The sequence below is a fragment of the Eucalyptus grandis genome, chromosome 8, assembly GCF_016545825.1.
Source record: "Eucalyptus grandis isolate ANBG69807.140 chromosome 8, ASM1654582v1, whole genome shotgun sequence".
In the NCBI taxonomy this organism is placed as follows: Eukaryota; Viridiplantae; Streptophyta; class Magnoliopsida; order Myrtales; family Myrtaceae; genus Eucalyptus; species Eucalyptus grandis.
Window position 1 is genome coordinate 17,022,879 of NC_052619.1, and position 20,995 is coordinate 17,043,873.

The window sequence follows — 20,995 nt, forward strand, 5'->3', positions numbered from 1 at the left end:
CAGGTACGCTCTTTCCTTTCACATCATGCATTTGCATTAGCATTTACATGCATCAAATGAGTTGCATTTTTTTAAAAACAAATGGGATTCATTTCCCGACAAAAAAAAAAAAATCAAATCAAATCAAGAAATCATTCAATGTATGTGCATAGTCAAAATTTAGGTCTCAATTTGTCTTTGAAGGCAACCTCTTCGAGCTCACCTTCAAAGAGGGGCAGCTATTGACACCTAAATTTTGTCTACCCGTTAGTCATTTGTCGCATTAAGAAATTAGGGGTTAATTTTAACCCCTAAAAAATATTAATTGCATAGCATATAGATTTAGGTGCATTTGTTTTTAATTTGCATTTTTTATTTATTTTTAGGACCGGTGGTGGATGGGTTCAAATTTTATGTTTTTGAGCTCTAGTTCGGTAGGCCGGGCTAGGCCCATGAAAGGATAAAATTAACCCAAGCCCGTCGTTATTTTTAATTGATTATTTTGCGAAAAATTAAGATTTGATGCGATATTATAATGATTTTGAAAATTAAAAAAAAAAATCGCATTGTAATCTTATCTTTATCGATAGATGATGAAATCGAGAGAATATTCGAAAATAAGAGGATTTTGGCTGATCAAGAGGTTATAGACTATCTTTTAGTCGGATGAAATATTCACATAAGGATTGCATTTTGTTTCTACCTATAAAAAGCAATCGGGTACGTTGAGATGAGGGGGTTCTTTGGAAGAAAAAAGAAGAGCAGAAAAAGCAAAAACAGCAAAAAGCAGAAAAAAAAAGAAAAGGGGGCGAGAGGAGAAAAAGTACAAGCGGCACGGGGACGACTGTTCATCGTCTCCCTCGCCACTTGCCCGCCTCTGCATCTTCCATCCGTGAAGACCCCGCGCCCACCGCTGCTCTGTCGGCATCCCGACCGGTCATCGACGTTGTCCGCGGACGCCGCCGACTCGCCACGCCGACGCCGCTGGAAGCCGAGGCCAGCCGCGACCGCCTCGGTCGAAGCCCCACCGGTATCCGTCCGAGCTCTCCCATTCGTGCCGCGCCTACCCACGATCCCGACGGGTTGTTGCTGCCCAACGCCTCCCGGCCTCGCCCGAACCGTGATCCACCTGCTGCTCGAGTCGAAGCTCCACCACCGGCGATCGCCAGCAACTCACGAAGCTACTCCTGCCTCGACGTGCCTCTCGCTGCTGTCTGCGCCCCACCGGACGGCGAGCTGATGCCCCCGCAGTGTCCCCATTCGCGAGGCCACCGTTGATCCGCCCCAATCGGTCGACGCCGCGACCCGTCACGCCGTGGCTCCGTCCGCAACACCCGCGAAGCCTCTGTTGCTCCCGACGACCCGCGCCACCACGACGCCGTTGGCGCCGCCTCGAGCTCAGCCACCACCAGATCTAGATCCGTGCCACCCCGGCGCCACCTCCGCCTCGATTCCCAGATCTGACGCCGCCCCGAAGCCAGCCGCGACCGCCGCGTAGCCCTCGCTCTACCTCCGACGCATCCACCCGACGACCCGCGAGCACACCTCCACGGCCCAACGCCGTCTCAGCCGCAAAGCCGTCGCCTCGCTCGCGATCCGGAGCCCGGAGTCCCTACCGTCGTCGATCGGCAGCCCGCAACCTCGGCGGACCTTCCCGACGCCATCGAATCCGGCGGCCTGCACAACCTCGTCGCCCCCAACAGCCCGAGCAGCGCATCTCACGCCCGAGCGACGCCCGACCACCTCCGTTCCGACTCTCCTCGCCGGAGCTCCTCAACATGCACCTACGTGCTCTCACCGGAGCTCGCGCCGGTCATCCTCCAGCCCGGCGCCGACAATTTGCTGTCCCCATTTTCCTTAGGTTGCTCATTTTCTTTTATTTTTATTTCTCTTATTTTATGATATTTTACTTTATTCTTAGTTAGTTTTGGTATTATTGTTTAAGTTTGAATATTATGAGTTGACCTTTAGGTTATGGATATTGTAGGCATTATCGACGAGGGATTTTCCCTAAGATTATTGTAATTATTAATTTGACCCGTAAGATGTCGGGTCATTTTTTTAATTATATTAATTCTTGGGGTTTATACTATTAATTGTTGAATCAATATAATTATTAATTTGATCCGTAAGACTTCGGATCAGATTTTTAATTATTTTGAACTTCTTGTCGTGACCTTCGGGGTTATAGTAATCGTTAATTTGACTGTGAGATAACATGTTATTTTTTTCGATTATTTTAATCCTTTATTTGATTGAATATCTTGATTGTTTAGATTTAATGTTTAGTTGATAATTGCTTGTTTTTTTAAAACCACTAAAAAATCTAAAAATATTTGAATTAGGATTCAGTTTGTTTTTGGAATATTTCTTGTTATCTTGCATATCTAGAATAGGGATTTTATTCCCAATTTAGAAAAATATAAAAAAACAAAACAAAAGTGCGTTCATTTAGGTTGTTAGTTTTATCATTATTTGAATTGCATGTGAAATTTTTAATTTCGAAATTAATATAAAAACACAAAAAATCATCATGCATATATCATGTTGAATTAGGGCATTTCTTTGCGTCATCGCATATTAGATAAATTGCATGTTAGATTAAGATAATATCTTAGTTTAAATTAGGATTTAATGTGACTTGATCCTTAGTTTAAATTAGATAGAATTTTAATCTAGCTAGATCATTTTACATTTTTAAATAGAAATATCAAATGCACGTCATTTAGTTTTTATTAGGTTCATTTAATTAGAACTTCCTCGTCATTAGACTAAGTCATTTAATAAATGTCGCATGACATATAACTCTCATACTAAATTGTATGTTGCGTGTCAATTTTGTATGTCATCGCATCGAATTGCATGTCATTAGAATTAGGTCATATAGATTGCATTTAATTATTGCATTTCTTCATGTCATATAGTTTAGGTCATGCTGCCATGTCATATTAAATTATTAGAATGCATCGCATGATTTTCATTAAGAAAAGCGAAAACATAAAATTGAGTAATTGTGTGTTAATTAGAAACCATATCTAGGGTTGTTGATGTGGATTTTAATTTAACACTGCAGATGATTTCGTTACTTTGAGGTAAGTCCTGCATTGTTTAATTGTTTTCTTGGGTGTTAAATTGATGGTTTGTGCACCTGCATGAACACCTCAAATGTTAGGGAACTAGTTTAAAATCAATTCAAGCTGCCTGCAAAACCTTTTTTTTTTTTAAATAAAAGAAATGGTACCGAAATGGCGTTAGAAAAATCTAGCGTAATCAAGTCCCCGTACCCAAATCTCTAGTTCGTAGGAGTAAAGTAAATCTCACATTACTTTACTTGGGTTTCTAATCGACCCACCAAAAATAGATTAGTGGCGATTCCTGAATTAAAATCATTTGCATGTTAAGAATTCAAACCTAAGTTGCGAATTGGTATGGGCTTAGGAGAGCCCGAGCTAAGCTTAAAGACTTAGTAATCCATTAACCTAGTTTTTGGTGGTTCACACCCGAAAAATTAGGTCGCGACAAAGGTATAAGTCTTTTGATTCATCACCAATGAATAACGATTAGTATACCCATCATGATGCACCTATCAATCATATTGCCATGGTCTTCCAAGTAAGATATAATCCGCTTGCATAGGTACAACATCACACTCTACCTCATCCTTATATCTCCCTATCTCAAATGGGATTCGAACTTGCTTCGACACTTTCACCTCTCCACTATCATTTAACCATTGAAGTCTATAAGGCCCAGGGTGCTTTGTCATCTTCAAACCCAACTTATTCACCATAATACAACTTGCCACATTCACTCCATCAATTATCATACTACAGATATTACCATTCACCACACATCTTGTATGAAACAAGTTATCTCTTTGTTGGTGATGCTCCTCCTCCTTTACTTGCACACTCAGAGAACGTCAAACCACCAATAAATCTCTTTTTATAGCCACTTCTCCATCACTACAATCCTCCAATGGTGGCATCTCATCATCCTCTTCTTCCCTTTCACTTTCGAACTCAATAACACCATATCCAGTTATGATCATCACCCTCCTATTATGACATTGATTCGCCATATGACCCCTGCCCAAACACTTAAAACATTTAATCTCACGAGTTCTAGTGTTAGGGTTTTTGGTTTTACCTGAAGCCGGATTCGTTCCAACTTTACCGTCCCTCTCCTTCTCCTTTAAGGTTTCGGTTTTTGTGTTGTTTGCTCTCCAATTTGGCTTCTCATCTCTCTTCCAATTGGATCTCAAATTCGGATTTGAACCTCCTCCACTCTTGTGATTTCGGTCCAACTTCAATTGTCGCTCAACTTTGATGACTTTGTCCACCAATTCCTCCAATTCAACATAGTGTTGCAGCTCCACCACCCTTGCTATGTCTCAGCTCAAACCACTCAGAAATCTTGACATTGTGGCCTCACGATCCTCCACCACATTAGCATGGATCATGGCAATCTCCATCTCCTTGTGATACTGTTCCACGCTCTTATTGTCTTGTGTAAGATTTTGTAACTTTTGAAACAAATCTCGATGGTAATGACTAAGTACAAAACGCCTCCTCATCACCGCTTTCATCTCATCCCACATCTCTATCGGTCTTTCACCATTGCGTCTCCTACTAGTTACAAGTTGATTCCACCAAATTATAGCATAATCAGTAAATTCAACAGCTGCAATTTTTACCTTTTTGAGCTCGGATGCATTTCTCCTATTCTAGATACGCATTGGGATCATTCTTCCCTTGGAAAGAAGGAATCTTCATATTGATATTGCCAAGTTCATTATCTTCTCGATGTCTAAACCCTCGAGCTCCATTCCACCTTTCAAATCGAGCATCTCGATCATCCTCCATATCGGCCTCATCATCATCATAATGCCAATGCCTTTTATGTCGTGTTCTAGAGGTGTCTCGCTGATGTTGCGGCCTTCCCCAAGGTAGCTCTCGGTCACCATCAACCCTCATGCCATTCCCCATTATTCGGCCACTAAGCTCCTCCACAACGGCCCTCAATTGCTAGATGCTTTCCACGAGCGCTTCATCCCTTCGTATGGAGTCAACCTCCCTTTGATTCACGCTTTCTTCGCACGACATATTTTAGACCTGCAAATAAATGTTAGTCACAAAAATCCTCACCAATCGCTCCCTCACGTGTTTCTCTCAAGGTGTTTGTCACTCCTCTCGTGTTTAACTCAAGTTTAGGCTTTTTCCACCCTCAATTAAGCTTACACACTCTTGCCTTTTCCCTCTCGTATTCTCTTTTTACAAGCTCTTTATTGGACTCAAAACCTATCTCTCAACCCCCTCATGACAATCAATTGAACTAATCAAATAAGATTAGATCACTATTGATTTTGTTTCAGCAAGTAACAATTTCAAACCAACAAGTATAACTTTCGAAATTTCAATTGAAACGAAAATCACTACCGATTTTGTTTCAATTCAGTCTATTAACAAACGAGTTGCCTTCTTGATTTTTTTTTTATTCGGCTAATTTTTTTTTTTGCCGAATCTGTTTTTTTTTCTTGCGCACTTTTTTTTTTTTTTTGTGTGTTTTCTCTCTCTTCTTTTTTTTTGCGAACTTTTTTTTTTTTACGAACTCGAGATACAATTTAAGATGCTAGAAAAAAAAATCAAAACTAACATGAAAACAACTACATATGGAAGAGCAAAAGCAATCAGATCCCTAAATCAGCTAGAACCAAAATCCTAGCTCAATAAATTTCAAATTGTTGAATGTAAACAGAAAATTAAAGATAAATAGACCTTGTAGAACCAAGCTCTAATACCAACTGATGTGAATCGTTATAGAATGATCGTTCTACAAAGGCCCAGATGGTGCGAATTGCAAACATCGACCTCCAATCAAACCTGTGATTGGCAACCTCGGTATGAACGTGACCTGTTGACGAATGCGTGTCAACCAACCAACGTTATAGACGCCACGAGTGAAAGAATTCGCTATCTCGCTCGATAAGTCAAATCGACCGCCACAAGAGAATCTTGATTAGGTCAAGTCCTCAAAAAAACAATAAAAAAAGAACCTCTCAATTCTTTTTCTCAAAAATAAAATATCTCTCAAAGAAATTAAGTCAATCTTTAATATATAAGCCTTCTAGCAGCCACACAAACCCTAAAAATCTAATGCGTCATATTCTAGAATATTCCTAAACAAGAAGAATATTCCTATTTGATTTGGTCAAATATTTGGTGACCAGATAATTAAATTGCGCCAAGATTTCTAAGATTCTTCAAGATCTGATCCAAAGTCATCTCCACACCAAAGATCACGAACCATGACACCAACAGCTTGCCTAAATTGCTTGGCCCGCGCTCGAATGATCGAACCAGTAGGAATAGACAATGGGTTCTTAGTACCTCCTCATCGATATGGCTCGATGTCCACATCAGTTTTCCTATCTCCTCATAGAACTATAACAAAAAGTGTCAGTGATTACACAAACGCCCTAGCTTAAGCTATCAAGTAATCGAGTTTCGCATGCTAATGATTAAAAAGGGCATGTGCATACCTTGACGATGTCGGTCCACTTGCTCTTGTGAGTAATCGGTCTCGTCAAGAGAGTTGAGGCCGGGCCAAGATGTGGGGAGTCACTCGACTGGATGATGGCGCGACTTGCTTCATCCGCCAATTCTCGTCGAGATGATCCAAGTGGGTGCACTGGAAATTCACTTCCCCAACATGAGGCACTTCTATCGTCGCCTTTAGCACATTCGTGTGTAACCAAACACATCGAGTTCACAGCCACTTCGATTCCAATCAATTTAGTACATTGATTGACTATATTACTATCAACTTTTTATATATATATATATATATATATATATATTTTTTTTTTTTTTTATTTTCACGCAACAGAAATGCATAATCCCTCCACTTTGTTTAAGATGCGGCTTAATTAATCGAACACAAAACTCTGAGAAATTGATCCATGACGAGCAATTGCTTGCTGTCTCAAGCAAGTTGATTCTATCTGGTCTATCTCGCTCGAGAGAAATATCCTATCTGGTCTGTCTCGCTCGAGAGAAATGTACCTTTCCTTGAAGATGAGTAGTCCTTGTACGTCTTCGGGTCAAACATCGATTTGGCAAATACATAAAATAAAGCAAAGGTAAAATCCTCCTCACGTTCTTGTCCTGCCTACATACACCTTACCCTGCCCTCATCTAACGGACGCATAGCTCTCATCCTTCATTTATCTTCCCAACTCCTTATCTAAATACTAAAGAGCAAATATATATATATATATATGATTTAGCGACTTCTAAGCATTCTCTTGACTAAGTCAGCAATTAATGGAGAATGATCTTTAAAGCTGACTCTACCACCCACTAAATGCAACCGGAAATGAAAAAGAGGAACGATAGATGACAATTGTATTGAGAACCCACATCCAAAATCATAGAAAGAAAATTGGGTTTTTTTCTTTATTTTATTTTATTTTATTTTTAATTATTGGCATTGCTCACGGTGGTCTTGGGATCTTTGGACAGCCCACCATCGGTGTTGCGAGAGCTCTCCGTAAGCTGTCCGAAGGCAAAAGGCTGTAGAAGAAAAGCCTTACAGCCACAGGCGTAGGGGTGTCAAGACCCGAACCGAAAACCGAACCGAACCGCGAACCGAATCGAACCGAACCGAAAATTTTGGTTTTTTCGATTCGGTTCGGTTTCGGTCGGTTTTCATCAAAATTCGAAATTTTTTTTTATCGATTCGGTTTTATCGGTTAACCGAACCGAAACCGAACCACAAACCGAAAACCGAAAATTTTTTATCGGTTCTCTCCCGACTCCCTGTCTCGAGTCCTCTCGTGTCGTCTTGGTTTTATCGGTTCCCGTCTGAGTTCTCTCAACGGCGACGGCTTCTAAGAACTAAGAAGGAAGCAGCCCTCGCCACCGTCCCCTCCGATTCTCCCACCATGTAAGTCCTCCCTCCTCTCTCTCTCTCTCTCTCTCTCTCTCTCTCTCTATGCTTCGCCGGATCTCCACTTCCGTCCGACATTTCCATCTCCCGTGCCACGTCGAATTTTGAGCGTCGATTGCTGTTTCCATCGGATGAGGAGTCGTTCGATTGTCGATTCGATAGTTTGTAGGGTGTGTAGTTGTGACTAGATGCGAGATCTTTCAGTCGCGAATCATGGGTGACCGGCCGATCGAGCTCGAGGGTAAGTGAGAATCGGTGTTGGGGGCTTGCGTAGTGAATTGATGTGTGGTGGAAGACTCGCCTGAGAAGTAGCATGCTCGGAATTTTACTTTTCTTCGTTCAATAGTGCACGGACTTCGGGCTCTAGTCTGCAGGTTTCTATTAGTTGAAAAATACAAACGGAGGTTGTTGAGAATTACTTTGGGTACTTGCCGATTCAGTTGTTGTATGTGGGATTTCGATGGAAGTTCCGGGCCGATGCAAAGGGGCTGTTTTCTGGTTTTCTTGGTGGGAATTTTAGGTCCTCTTTCATGTTCAGTGTAGTTCATCCTTGTTTAACATTGTAGCGGTGATGAGCTACAATGTTAACATTGTAGGGAGATTTGTTGGTATGAGCATTAACTTTATGGTGTCTGTGATGGTTGTTCGGTGTAAAATTATTTGCGTATGATCTTTATTTCTTTGGCCTTTCGGGGACTTGGTTTTGATGCACTGATGCTTCTTCCATTGAGGAAAAGAATGCTTTAGCCTTGGCAATAGTTCCCTCGAGAACCTGGTAAGCATTTTGTGTATGACTCATGTCTACTTTTTTTGTTGTTATGCTTGCTTGAGAGAAGTTTGGTGGGTTGACAATGCTGGTTCTTCAGCATTTGGTTACTGTGCTACTCAATCTAAAGACTTCAATCCCACTTTGGATGGGAGCTTGCTCTAGTCTCTACCCAAGTACTAACATCTCTGCGGCTAATGAGAGGCAACGGTAATCTCTGTCTTTATCTTCTATGATTCTGTTGCAAATGAATTCTGTGAGCATTAACATCACGAACTGTTTGTTTGCTGCTGTTGTTTGACTTTTATTACATGGTTAGGAATTCAAAGGGCAATTTCAATGTCTTTTCTTCGGCCTCGGTAGTCCAAAAACTCTGAATTAGTAATAGCAGTTATTTTTGTCATTCATAACGCTGTTATGTTGTTATATTAGTTGTGTTTTGGGTGCTCTGGTCTTTTAGTTAATGACTATGCCTCCATAGATTCAATGGGAACTAATAGTTTAGTTTGAGGCTTTAAGACTTCCAAAAAAATGTCTTTTAGCACATGCATACTCACATCTGCTTACACTTGGACAATACATGGATAGACAGTGAGAACCAGGAAGGATACATGATTTTAAGCAACTAAATTCAATTGACCCCGTATCTTTTTACTACATGTATCTTAGGTGGTAGAAAGAATATACGAGCACTGGTTTCATCATTTTCTCTTCCTCATGGCATCAGCTATGATTCTTAACTTGTTATATCAATCCATGAGTTGATGCCTCTATGTTGCTGTAGTTAAAATTAACATTTAGTTCATGTTAGAATGGCATGTGGACTATCTACTCAGTGAAATGGTCAGAGACGGACATCATATCAGAGTGATATTCTGATTCTATATGTATCGCTGTCTCCTTAAATTGGCTTGACGCTCTGAGTTGTGAATCTGGTTTGCTTGGAAGATACTCATTAGCTTAGTTGTTGTTGTTGTTGTTTTTTGTTTGTTTGCTTGTTTATTTATTCATACTTGACTATACAAGTTATTGCAAACAATTTGTTATTGCGTCATTAGTAGAGAATTCCCAGGATTCTTATAATAGTTAACCATCATTACATAAGACTTGGGGTAAACATGAACTGGGTAAGGCATATTTCATGCTTTGTTTCAAGATATATATTCTCATGGCTTTTCTTAATCTAATTTATTGATGACTTTAGACAACTTTTCAAACTTGTGAATTTAAAAAGGGTTTCTTTCTACTCAAGATAAGCCATTTGTAGATCTCCCTGTCAAGGCAGTAACATCATTTGCAAAGCCAAATATATAATGAGCGAATCTTTAGTAAGTGAATCTAGCGGTACAAATAGAAGGAGACAGAGATCTGTTGTATGGGAACACTTCAAAAGGATAGAAAATAGCCAAGATAAAGCCGAATGTCTATATTGTGGGGCTATTATTGGTTGTTCTACTACTCAAGGGACTAGTGGGATGCATAATCATTTAAATAGATGTAAGAATTATCCATATGCGAACGTGGAGAAAAGGCAAAGAAGTGCCTCGAATGAATCTGTTGGGGTTAGTAGTTCTATTTCAGCCAGTCCTTGGAAATTTGATCAAGATGCTAGTCGAAAAGATTTAGCGGCGATGTTTATTATTGGTGAACTACCCTTTAAGTTTGTGGAACTTGAGGCATTTCGAAAATTCGTGAATAGAATCCAGCCAAAGTTTTTAATCCCTTCAAGAAACACATTAAGGGAGGACTGTTATAAGTTATACTTGGAGGAAAGAAGCAAATTGAAAAAATATTTTTCCGATACTTCTCCAAGGGTTTGTCTTACGACTGACACGTGGACTTCATGTCAAAATCTAAGTTACATGTGTCTTACTGCTCACTTTGTAGATGCTGATTGGAAGTTGCAAAAGAAAATTTTGAATTTTTGTCAAATCCCAGGACATTCGGCTGAGATTATAGGGAAAGGAGTTGAGAAATGCTTAACTAGTTGGGGGATCAAAGGCATTTTTTCTATCACTGTTGATAATGCTAGCTCCAATGACTCGGGAGTTCAATACTTGAAGAAAAGACTTAACTCTTGGAATGCTCTGATATTATCAGGTGAGTTACTCCATGTGAGATGTTGTGCTCATATTTTCAGTTTGATTGTGAGAGAAGGTTTGAAAGATATAGATGATTCTATTGTTAGAATACGCTCAGCTGTACGTTATGTGAGATCTTCTCCGTCGAGATTGCAACGGTTTAAGGAGTGTATTTTGCTGGAAAATATTGATTCCAATAATCTTGTATGTTTGGATGTGGAGACTCGGTGGAATTCAACATACCTAATGTTGGAAGTGGCTTTGAAGTTTCGAAATGCCTTCATCTCATTAGATATTTAGGATAGAAGATTTGCTTAAGAGCTTTCCAAGGTGAGAGGGTTGCCTACTGATGATGATTGGGATTATGCCCGTAGATTTCTTCCTTTCTTGAAGTTGTTTTATGATGCAACTTTAAAAGTATCAGGCTCTTCTTACGTCACTTGCAATGATATGGCAAAAGATGTCTATGGGATTTATATGATGATTGATAAATATTGTGGGGATGAGGATAAGAGTTTGCAAGAAACAGCCAAAAGAATGAAGATCAAGTTCAATAAGTATTTTGGGAATGTGAACAACATAAATCTCACATGGTTCATTGCATGTATACTTGACCCTTGACATAAGATGGAGTATGTGAAATGGATGATTAATAAAGTGTATGACGGCAACCGTGCAGAAACTTTGCGAGATAGAGTGACAAAATCTTTGACGTTATTATTTGAGCAATATCGCACCGGTACATGCCCCCAAAGCAACATGAGATTAAAGGGGACAAGGACAGTGAACGTTTCAATGTCTCCTGTGGTTGGTGCGGACATTATGACTGCAATGTATCTTAGCCAAACGGGACAAGAATATGTGGAAGAAAAATCTGAATTAGATAAGTATTTAGAAGAAGGATGTGAACGGTATAGCTCCACCTTTGATATATTAAATTGGTGGAAAGTTAATTCTTCTAGATATCCTATCTTATCTTCTATTGCTCGAGATATTTTGGCCGTGCCCATCTCCACTGTAGCATCAGAGTCTGCATTCAGTACCGGGGGTCGAGTACTTGATGTATTTCGTAGCTCTTTGACCCCACTGATGGTAAAAGCTCTTATATGTACTCAAGATTGGCTACGGTCCGCACCACTTTCACAATCGATTGAGGAGAACCTAGAAGAACTTGAAAATTTTGAGTCGGGCGAGAAAAAATAACTATGGAATATTTATATTTTCAATATTACAATTGATATTTCAATTCTTATTTTTATTGTGAATTTAATGCAGAGTTGTCATCTACGACCATGGACCTGAATTCAATAGCAATTTCTCTTGATGATTGAATGTCGTCTTTAAGCTCGAAGAGGTAATTTCTCTTGATGTTTTGATGTCCAAATTGAGATCAGATTCCTAAGTTGAGATCACTAATTTTATTTTAATTGTTTTGGTCAGGGTATACAAAAGAAAGGAGCAGCATTGTGGTTATTGGGCTTAGCGTGCACACAACTCCTGTGGAGATGCGTGAGAAACTTGTCATTCCCGAGGCAGAATGGCCTTGAGCCATTGGAGAACTCTGTAGTTTGAATCATATAGAAGAAGTGGTTGTAATATAATGGAGATATATGTTGTTGCTTTGTCTTAGCATCGTGGGGTTAAAGAAGTGACTGAATGGATGTCTAATGTGATTTACTTTTGCTACTTGCCATGACTATAATTTGGATTCTTGCAATAATTAATTGCCCTATGATACTTGTTTTATGGATGAAAAGCACTAGTTTCCTTTGAGTTCTTGTTAATCCGGGATTCTTTCTTCTTCTTTTTCTCTTCTTCTTTGGTGAACAGAATCCTTGTTTGAGAGCTTTGTCAACACCGATTTTTGTTGTACAATAGGGATGCTACACAGCATCTTTTTGAAGTCTCAACAGGTCTTGATTCTCTTGTCCTTGGAGAAGGACAATTTCCTAGACTAAATGGGTATACTTGCTGAGTGAAATGTGATGTGAGGCATAAAGACTATAGTAGAACATTCAGATGAGAAGATAAGTTGTTAGCATACTTTATCACGATTTCATATGCTTATGGCTGTATTTATGAATCACTCGTGTAAAAAAAAACACTTAAAATCGCTACACTACATGTAGGACCAAATATTCCTTCTAGGAACAAATTAAGATTGGAAAAGCTAAAAGCAGGGCAGTTTTTGATCCAGACCAGTTGCCCATGAAACCCAAAAAGTCAAAACTGAAGCTTTCGCTTCCTTTTGAAACCCAACTAGATTGGAAGCAATGCAAAAGTCGAGCCATTTCCAGGCTTAACTGGGACAAGCCCACAAAAGAAACCACATCTCGGGACACCATCCTCCTTCCAAAGAATTCTCACACAACATTCCGAGCTCTCGTCCTCATCGTCGCTTCTTATCCTCCTTGGTTTCTTCTTGCTTGACTTCTCTTCGAAGAGAAGTCATCTCGCTTCTCATGATGTGATAATTTCAAGAGAGTGAAAGGGTTGTAATAAGGGAAGAAGGAAGAGATCTAGCTCAAAGACATAGATGTTTGTTTCTTGAATATAGCACAAAAACTAGAGAGAACATCAATCAATGCTTCAAGGAGCTTATATAGAAGGTAAGCCGTCCCAAAAAAAAAAAAAAAAAAGAAAAAAAAAAAACCGAAAACCGAAACCCAAAATTTGAAAACCGAAAAACCGAACCGAACCATTTACACCCCTACCGGGCAGTTCTTGAATTTGGTGGTGGGGTTCTCGTGAATAATATTCTAAATTCTTTCCAGATCAATTCTTGGACAACTCCATTCAGATAATTCCAAAAAGAGAAGCTAGAAAAGGGGAGGATTAAAAAAAGGCAAAATATAAACCAAGTGACGGCAAAATTTTCATCCACAAATTCTGATGGATGGCTAGGCAAAACTTACGTTTTTATTTTTAATTCTTTTTTTGGTAAAGACGTTTTTATTTTTAATTTTGGTCTTGCGAATTTTATTATATCCAACTTACCTTAATTTCAACGAAAATTTTCATTGTCCGAAATGGATTTGCACTGTTATAGATGGGTCTACCGAAATTAATCTTTTTCACTTAGAAAAATGTAAGAACAAAATGATATAATATGCCCAAAGGGAATATTAATTATGACATATTATCAAACTTCACTCAACGATGGACGCCTTAAATAAATGAAAATATATTTAAAATTCGAAATCGCCCGGGAAGACCACTTGCTCAACGAGAAAGAGGGCATATCATCGTCACCATAATTACGAAAATGATAGCAACAATAACAGGTAAAAAAATATATGGAAATTAATAAATTAATAAATAAATAAAATAAAACAAAATGACGGACCTGAAATCGGTGTCGTCGAATATCTTGGACCTTCCGGTGCTTGATCGGCCACCGGGAGAGGACGGCGTTGCCGTACTCCGGCGCCCAGCTCTCGGCGAACGCGTAGCTCATCCGCAGCGCCACCGCCAGCTCCAACAGCGGCTTCATCTCCCTCTCCTCCTCCGCCTTCACGTCATGCAGCGCCACTATGCCCGCGTCCAGCTCCCGCAGCACCTCCACCACCGTCCTCGTGCTCCTGTACGCCTGCCGGCCGCCGCGGGGGTCGCCGCCGCTACCGCCGTTCTCGAGGCTCACCCTCGCCGTCGCCGGAGCCTTCCCTTTGAAGATTCGACCGATCGACGCTGAGGCCAAGGACGAGTGGGGGGGGAGATGGAGAAGGAGAAGTCGGAGATTCGGCGGCGGCGGCTGAAGCTCAGGTTCCGCCGGCTGCGGAGGAGGGAGATTTCGTTGTCCGGCGGGTTGATGGAGACCCGGAGCTTCGATCGGCGTCCTACGGAGCGGATTCATCCGTGACGAAGCGCGGTTTTGATCGGCGACACTGTCATCGCTGGAGCTGATCTCGCCGCAAGGGTTTTCCTCCATTGTCGGGCGATTGGAGATTGAGCGCCGGCGGTTGGGAAGACGGAGCAGCTGCTGATCGAGGAACTCGTGGCGCGAGGCTCGGATTCGCGCCGAGTTTTCAGAGATATCAATTCGGCTCCGAGGGTAGAGATCCGAAGGCGGTGACATCGGCAGCAAAGGCTAAGAGGACCCAAGTTAAGCCCAATAATGGGCCGGGCCATGCGACAAACGCCTAAGAAGTGGGTAGAGGAAGGCCCAAACGTCCAGCGCTGCAAGGTGTGGACATTTTAAGGCACGAGGGGCAATGACCGGTTGAGGTCATTAAACTAGGCCGGGCCGAGACCCGAGATCAGGTTTAAGCAAAACACACAGGCCCACTCCATGCCTCCATTAAAATAATCGAACATAGCACTTATGGCTAGTACGTAATTTTCGGTAGTCTCCGAAAGCATCACAATAAAAAGTTCATCCATAAAAAAAATTTACAGCTTTTCCCTGTTTGACTACATAACGTACTAGGGCATTCTAACAAAATCGGAACGTTGGCTTTTCACATGTGGTTTTATCATCAAGGAAGAAATTCCACAATCAATCGCGTTATTTCATGCATTTGCAAATAGCCCAGTTAAAATAAGATAACCCGGTCGATTAACAAAAACTAAGCAAAATGAATAGCTTGCTTCTCTCTAAAATTCTCGAGAAAATTTTAAATCTCTACCGGCCCTACCTTGCGTTTCTCACAGCCTCCCCATGACCTCATTTTCTTGATGGTGTGCATCTCCATCCCCAATCTCGGCAGGATACGCACACCATAACCACTCGTTTTTCCTCAGTTGATGCAATTCCAAAACGTTCTTTGCTGATAGTTACCCTTCCATCCTCGATCAGGATTACACTTGGGATCAATCATGTCATGGCTGAACGAAACCATGCCTTACAGCTCTGACTTGGATTCAAGGTCAAGTTCCTCTACCGATGACTCATCACCCTGTGAACCCTGCGCGACTTATCTGAAGCCACTGCTTCTTGAAGCTCAGATTCATCTCTGAGAATTTTCACAGTAAACGTTCTTGCCTCTAAGTCAAGATCAGGCCATTCAGAAACTATTCTCTTCGTACCCTGAGAGGACAACAAAAACAAAATTACATCACAACTATACGAATCATTTTGGCAGTGGGAAAAGAACCCAACCTAATGAACTTACCTGAAGCTTGGGTTCCTTCGTCATAGGATTGTTGCAAAGATCAATGGTCTTTGCCTTGGATTTAGTGGCTGTACCACACCACGACTCACACCACGACCATTCTTGGGGTAATGAGAAGATAGGCACGGTGTGCTGAGCATAATTCGGGAGGTCCTGAAGCATGAGAGGGGCACTTAGACAAACAACTGATATGTTTATGCTCACGGATATTTAAGCAGTGCTTTTACAAATTAACACCTTGCGAGAATCTTTTTAGAAAGTTACAGCTATAAGCTCGCAAAGAATATCTCATGCTGAAGAATTTGCAGTTTATTATCCAACAACTGACCTGATCAAGATTGGACAGACTGTTTGGATCCTTGCTGAGAGATTCAAAGAACACTCTCAGGTTATCTCCTGCTGCAGTCTCTTGAAATTTCTCCAAATCAACAACGTACAGTGCACTGCAGAACGATATCATAATTAAAACCCATATATGATACCAGTGGAGCCAAAAGGATCACGTGGACAGAATGGAACCGCCTAAAAAATCTACCTTATATGATATGGTCTTCCGCCTAAGTGCTCCTTCCAGAAACCCTGTTTTTGTGAGAAAATAAAAGAGCTTACTTAGGGATGTAGACAGCAATTATCTGAAAGGGCAAGAGCCTTCTATTGCTTGTAATAAAACACGAATAGATTGATCGGAAAAGGCAAAGGCATTCTATTGCTTGAAATAGAACACAAAATAAATTGATTCAATATGTACTTGTCTCCAAAAGCGATATCCATCCATCTCCTTGTTGTTGTCACAAAAAGGAGTATATGCAAGCTGTCTTCCTTTCAGATCCATGTCATAAAGTTCTCCCATGTCTGCTCGCACCACCTGATCTGCATCAACAAATATAACCTGTTGCAAAGAGGGGTCAATAGAATTTAGATGTCACAGAGAACTGAAAATAGCATGAGTAGACAGTCAAAGGCAAAGTCATAGATATCACATGCTTACCTTCTCTAGAGAAACGGGAAAGATAACATCTAGGAACAAAATTTTATATGCCCATATATTCCTTTGCTTTTCCTTCTGCTTATGTAGCCATGTAGGCCACTTGTAGGTGATTAATGCATAATCAAAACCATACTCATGAGCCATATGTGGGATCACATCCTGAGAAGTTCAAAGCAGAAAAGTATGCAAGTATAAATCAATACTTCTCATAGTTTTAGCAAGGGCAGAGGCTGCTAAGAGAGACGCAGAACAAACCTTAAATTGTGGGGAGAGATAATTCTTTATGAACCAGAATTTTACAGGGCGCTGTGTATTCTTGAGGACACTCAAGATCATGATTTTCAAAAAACGTTCATACCTGCCATGAGATGCCATGAAAATGTTAAAGCTGGGACAACGAAGCAAAACTATTAGTCATATTACAAAGTACCACAAATGTTTTAATTTGCACTTGATACCGATTGTTATGTCCAATAACAATTATATGTTACGAGAAATTACTTCAGGACGTGAAGTAAGTTTACAAATAAATATTAAGTTATGCATGCAATATTCTCAACAATATAAGAAAGATCCTAATAGGAATTCTTACAGGTGTCCAGAAGCAATAGAAAAAATGTTAATCGGGTGCAAACTGCTTGATTGTGCCTCTGGCATCCATGTCTTCTGGCTTGATGTTTGGGAAGGTTACAAGAGAACTAACTGCCATCTCCTAAAAGCTGCACAGCAGAAACTATAGAGTTATCCTCAGCTTGACCTCTGGCTCTCTCTTTCTTATCTGAATCATATAAAGAACCTCCACCATCCTTCTCAGCCTTAGTGATCTCGCAATGGGAAAACTCAAATGAATGATCAGCTGAATTCATCACATAAAGACTTTCAGCATTCATACTGGCAGGAGAATCATAAAATTCGAAAGGAAATACAGACTCAGCCTTGCTTGATGTTTGTGAATTGGCAGATGGTGTGCTCTTCCAAATGACAAAGTATTGTAGGACAAGAATGGAAGCAAGCAAAAAGACAAGTGCTGGCCATAATTTCCGAATGACATTGCGATTTAGAAGTATGCAGGCAGCGAGAAGTGCAATTTATAGCATAGAAATGGCATTTAACAAAGCAAAGGAGGCAAGGAGCAAGGCCACCATGTTTATTTCGAGGCCAAAGAGATTAAACATGTTCTCCATCCAAAAATTTATATAGACTATGAAGATTGTCTTCTGCGTTTCAAATCTCTCCCTTCTCATGGTGATAATCCTTTTCTTGTTCCATTTGTGGCTTTCGTTGGTGCTTCCCCAAATATATCCAAAAGAATATTTTCTAGCATTGCCACCCCCGGAGCCTCCAGCTTTGGGTACATTATTTGATGCTTGAGAAAAACCAGAGGCTGAGGAAGACAAATTGTTTCTCATGCCTTCTGCTTCACAAGGAATTGCAGGCGAATCTGCAGGTGGCTTGCTTTCCCCGTTTGAATTAGAAAAATCCCTAAACACTTCTTCTGCTGATACAAACAGAGGGCAAGGTTCTTCAGTGTAATCTTTGCTCAAAATGTGAGTTGGTACTTTTTGCAACCAATGAAAGAAATTGTATTGAAGGGTACAAGCAGATATCGCCAGCACTTTTCCCCTTAAACCCAATTCTAGAGCCCAAAAGCCTGACTGTAATAACTCAAAACCCTAAGAACTTGGCTAGACTTATTCTGTCCAGAAACATTCCTGCCTTGGCACCCCACATCTGAAATAGATATTCTGTCATCACCAGAATTCCTGTATAAAGAAGGAATAACTTTGATGGGATTTGAGATGCTTTAGGTAAAAGGGAACATATGACAAGACCAAGCAGATAAAGGAAACCAAATAGACTAATTGGTGATGATGATGCATAGAACACTGCTATATACACTACGTTGTCACCATGTCAAATAAGGAAACTCTGAATAAATCCAAGTGCTCCAAATTCCATAAGTTTGGAGTCATCAAATAGGATATACTTGCTGTGTCTCCGCTCGTAGCTATAGAGCTGCATCACAATCAGGATTGCAAGAGACTGCCAAATATTCTGCAATAGCGAAGCTTCTGAGTTGTAGGCCAAGTAAAACTGAAGATCAATCAACCCTGACAACCACATCTCAAAGGTGGAGAAATTGCTCAAGCTGTATATGAAGATAAACACAATGATTGCATATACTTTTAATGGAAACCAAAGGTGTCTTCTCGTCCTTTTAATGAGTTGTCTTCCTATGATCCCACATAGGAGGAGCAAAATGTAGCCAAACGATATGCAATTGGGTGTCACCAAGTAAACTGCTACGAGAATCGTCAAAAAAAGCAATATATGTGCCACACAAGCGATATACAAATAGAAACTTCTGCCCCATTGCACCAAGAAACGACGCGATCCTTCTCTCTAGAAAATCGAAAGGATATTAAATTTTAGAAATGCAAATTACAAATACCTGTCGTCTAATTTAGAAAAACAGTAAACAAAATCTTCCTCTAGAAACCTCTACAAATGAATCTGGCATTCTGAACAGTGTATAACTAGTCAAAAGTCCGCCACCATATCTAAATAGATAAAGTCCAGTCATTACTTGCATGCTATTAAACCAGTGAATAATCAATTTTCATGCAGAAACTCCAGGGGGCAATTTAAAGGGAATGTTCCTGAAACGAAAGGGAGGAGTCTTGAGCATATTCAAGCAGCATCAACAGAGAATGAAAATGGCAGCACTCCAAGTCATTTACTCAAAAGAAAACAGCAAGTGATGACTCAAACTCGACAAAAGGGACGGCTCGTTCAAACCGAGCATGCTGGTGGACTAGGGAAAATGAGACCAGCTATCATTTCGGTTCCGTCTTAAAGAAAACCAAGCAACGGAGTTCCCAGAGAGAAGTGTTTGACCACGAATATCCCTACCCGGCTCGGCGATGACGGCCAGAAGGTGAGCCTGAAGCAAAATGAGCTATGGTCGGCCGCCTCGACGTTGCACCGAGCCAGGATCATCGAGATAAAAGTGGATCGAACCCAAAGAAAACTCACCACGTGCTCGAGGGTGTTGGCTGGAGATCGCCGGTTTATGTTGGGGATGGCCGTGTAACGCTTGTCCGAGAACGAAGTTCGGCTCCTGGGTCTCTGCTTTCTCTCAGCCCATCCCTCCGCTCACTCTCGGTTCTCTCTCCGCTTCACCCTTTGCTCACTCTCTCGGATCTCACTCTCTCTGTTGCTCTCGCTGTCTCCAGCCTCCCCCGAAGAAGTCGAGAACACAGTTGCCTCTCTCTCCCGCTCTCCCTCGCTCTCCACCTTCTCGGTCTCCCCTCTCGAGCCGCTCTACTCTCCATTGTTTTTAGCCGCACCCTTCCAGAAGCAGCCACCCTCGAGCTCCCTCTCTTCTCTTGCTCGCTCCTTCTCTCTCTCTCTCGAGCTCACCTTCTCACTCTCACCAGCTCTCTCTCTCTCTCTCTCTCTCTCTCTCTCTCTCTCTCTCTCTCTCGGTTGCTCTACCTCGGCCGAACAAACTCAAAAAGACCGGAGAGACTCCTCTTCCCTTTGCCGCCTTTCACTCCCATTTATCTCGTTTCTGTCCCTTTCTTCAAGGACGAGACCAGCTGGCTTCGTACCGCACGACATTCCTGGGCGAACGTCGCGCGCAGCCTCGCGTCCTTGCGTCCTTCGGCCAGCGACCCGCTCTCTGTTTTGTCCTGAAGCTAACGTCCAAGCGAGGGAAGGAGGAGGAAGGAGGAAGTGAGGTCAAAGCAACAGTTCGTTGCTCAGAGAATATTTCATGTTGCCATAAACAAATTGAATTGATTTATATACGCCGTGCAGAACCACAAAAGTCCAGAGGGGGCAAGTAGTTGTTTTATGTACTCTATGTTGACATCTAGGGAAAACAAATGAATTATAGGTGATTCACCCCTACCCTTCCTTAAAATAAAGAATTTATAATCTATATTACATAAAAAGTAATACTATCTTTGGTTTCGAGCCCAAGCTCTTTTTTCTGTCCAATAAAAAAGAAAATTGTAATAATATGTTGTATTCATTAGCAAAGATGTTGATTAATAAGATAAGAACAAAAATCTCTCAAATTAAATAAAAAATATTATTTCATCCATACAGGCAA

General features: G+C 41.0%; 1 protein-coding gene, 1 long non-coding RNA gene and 1 pseudogene across 2 annotated transcripts; 1 reads left to right on the forward strand and 2 right to left on the reverse strand.

The window, feature by feature from the left end:
* LOC120287019 overlaps positions 1-18,585 on the reverse strand; it is a 33,128-nt pseudogene extending 14,543 nt beyond the window's left edge.
* LOC120287678 lies at positions 12,057-12,522 on the forward strand. Its single transcript, XR_005545916.1, has 2 exons — positions 12,057-12,130; positions 12,217-12,522. It is a non-coding gene; the product is annotated as an uncharacterized LOC120287678 (long non-coding RNA).
* On the reverse strand, positions 15,629-18,316 carry LOC104457048 (UDP-glucose:glycoprotein glucosyltransferase). The gene is made up of 8 exons (XM_039300864.1): positions 17,468-18,316; positions 17,131-17,233; positions 16,876-17,034; positions 16,636-16,776; positions 16,423-16,466; positions 16,216-16,330; positions 15,888-16,040; positions 15,629-15,802 (listed from the first exon to the last, which is right to left on the reverse strand). The coding sequence occupies exons 1-8, from the start codon at positions 17,530-17,532 to the stop codon at positions 15,653-15,655; spliced, it is 930 nt and encodes a 309-aa protein (XP_039156798.1). The 5' UTR covers positions 17,533-18,316; the 3' UTR covers positions 15,629-15,652.
* Positions 18,586-20,995: the final 2,410 nt, after the last annotated feature.

Coding starts and splice junctions, on each gene's coding strand:
- LOC104457048 (XM_039300864.1), bottom strand. CDS start 17,532: ATGCCAGAGGCACAATCAAGCAGTTTGCACCCGATTAACATTTTTTCT. Junction 16,777..16,875: donor TTCCCGTTTCTCTAGAGAAG/GTAAGCATGTGA, acceptor TCTTTGCAACAG/GTTATATTTGTTGATGCAGA. Junction 16,041..16,215: donor GTCTGTCCAATCTTGATCAG/GTCAGTTGTTGG, acceptor CTCATGCTTCAG/GACCTCCCGAATTATGCTCA.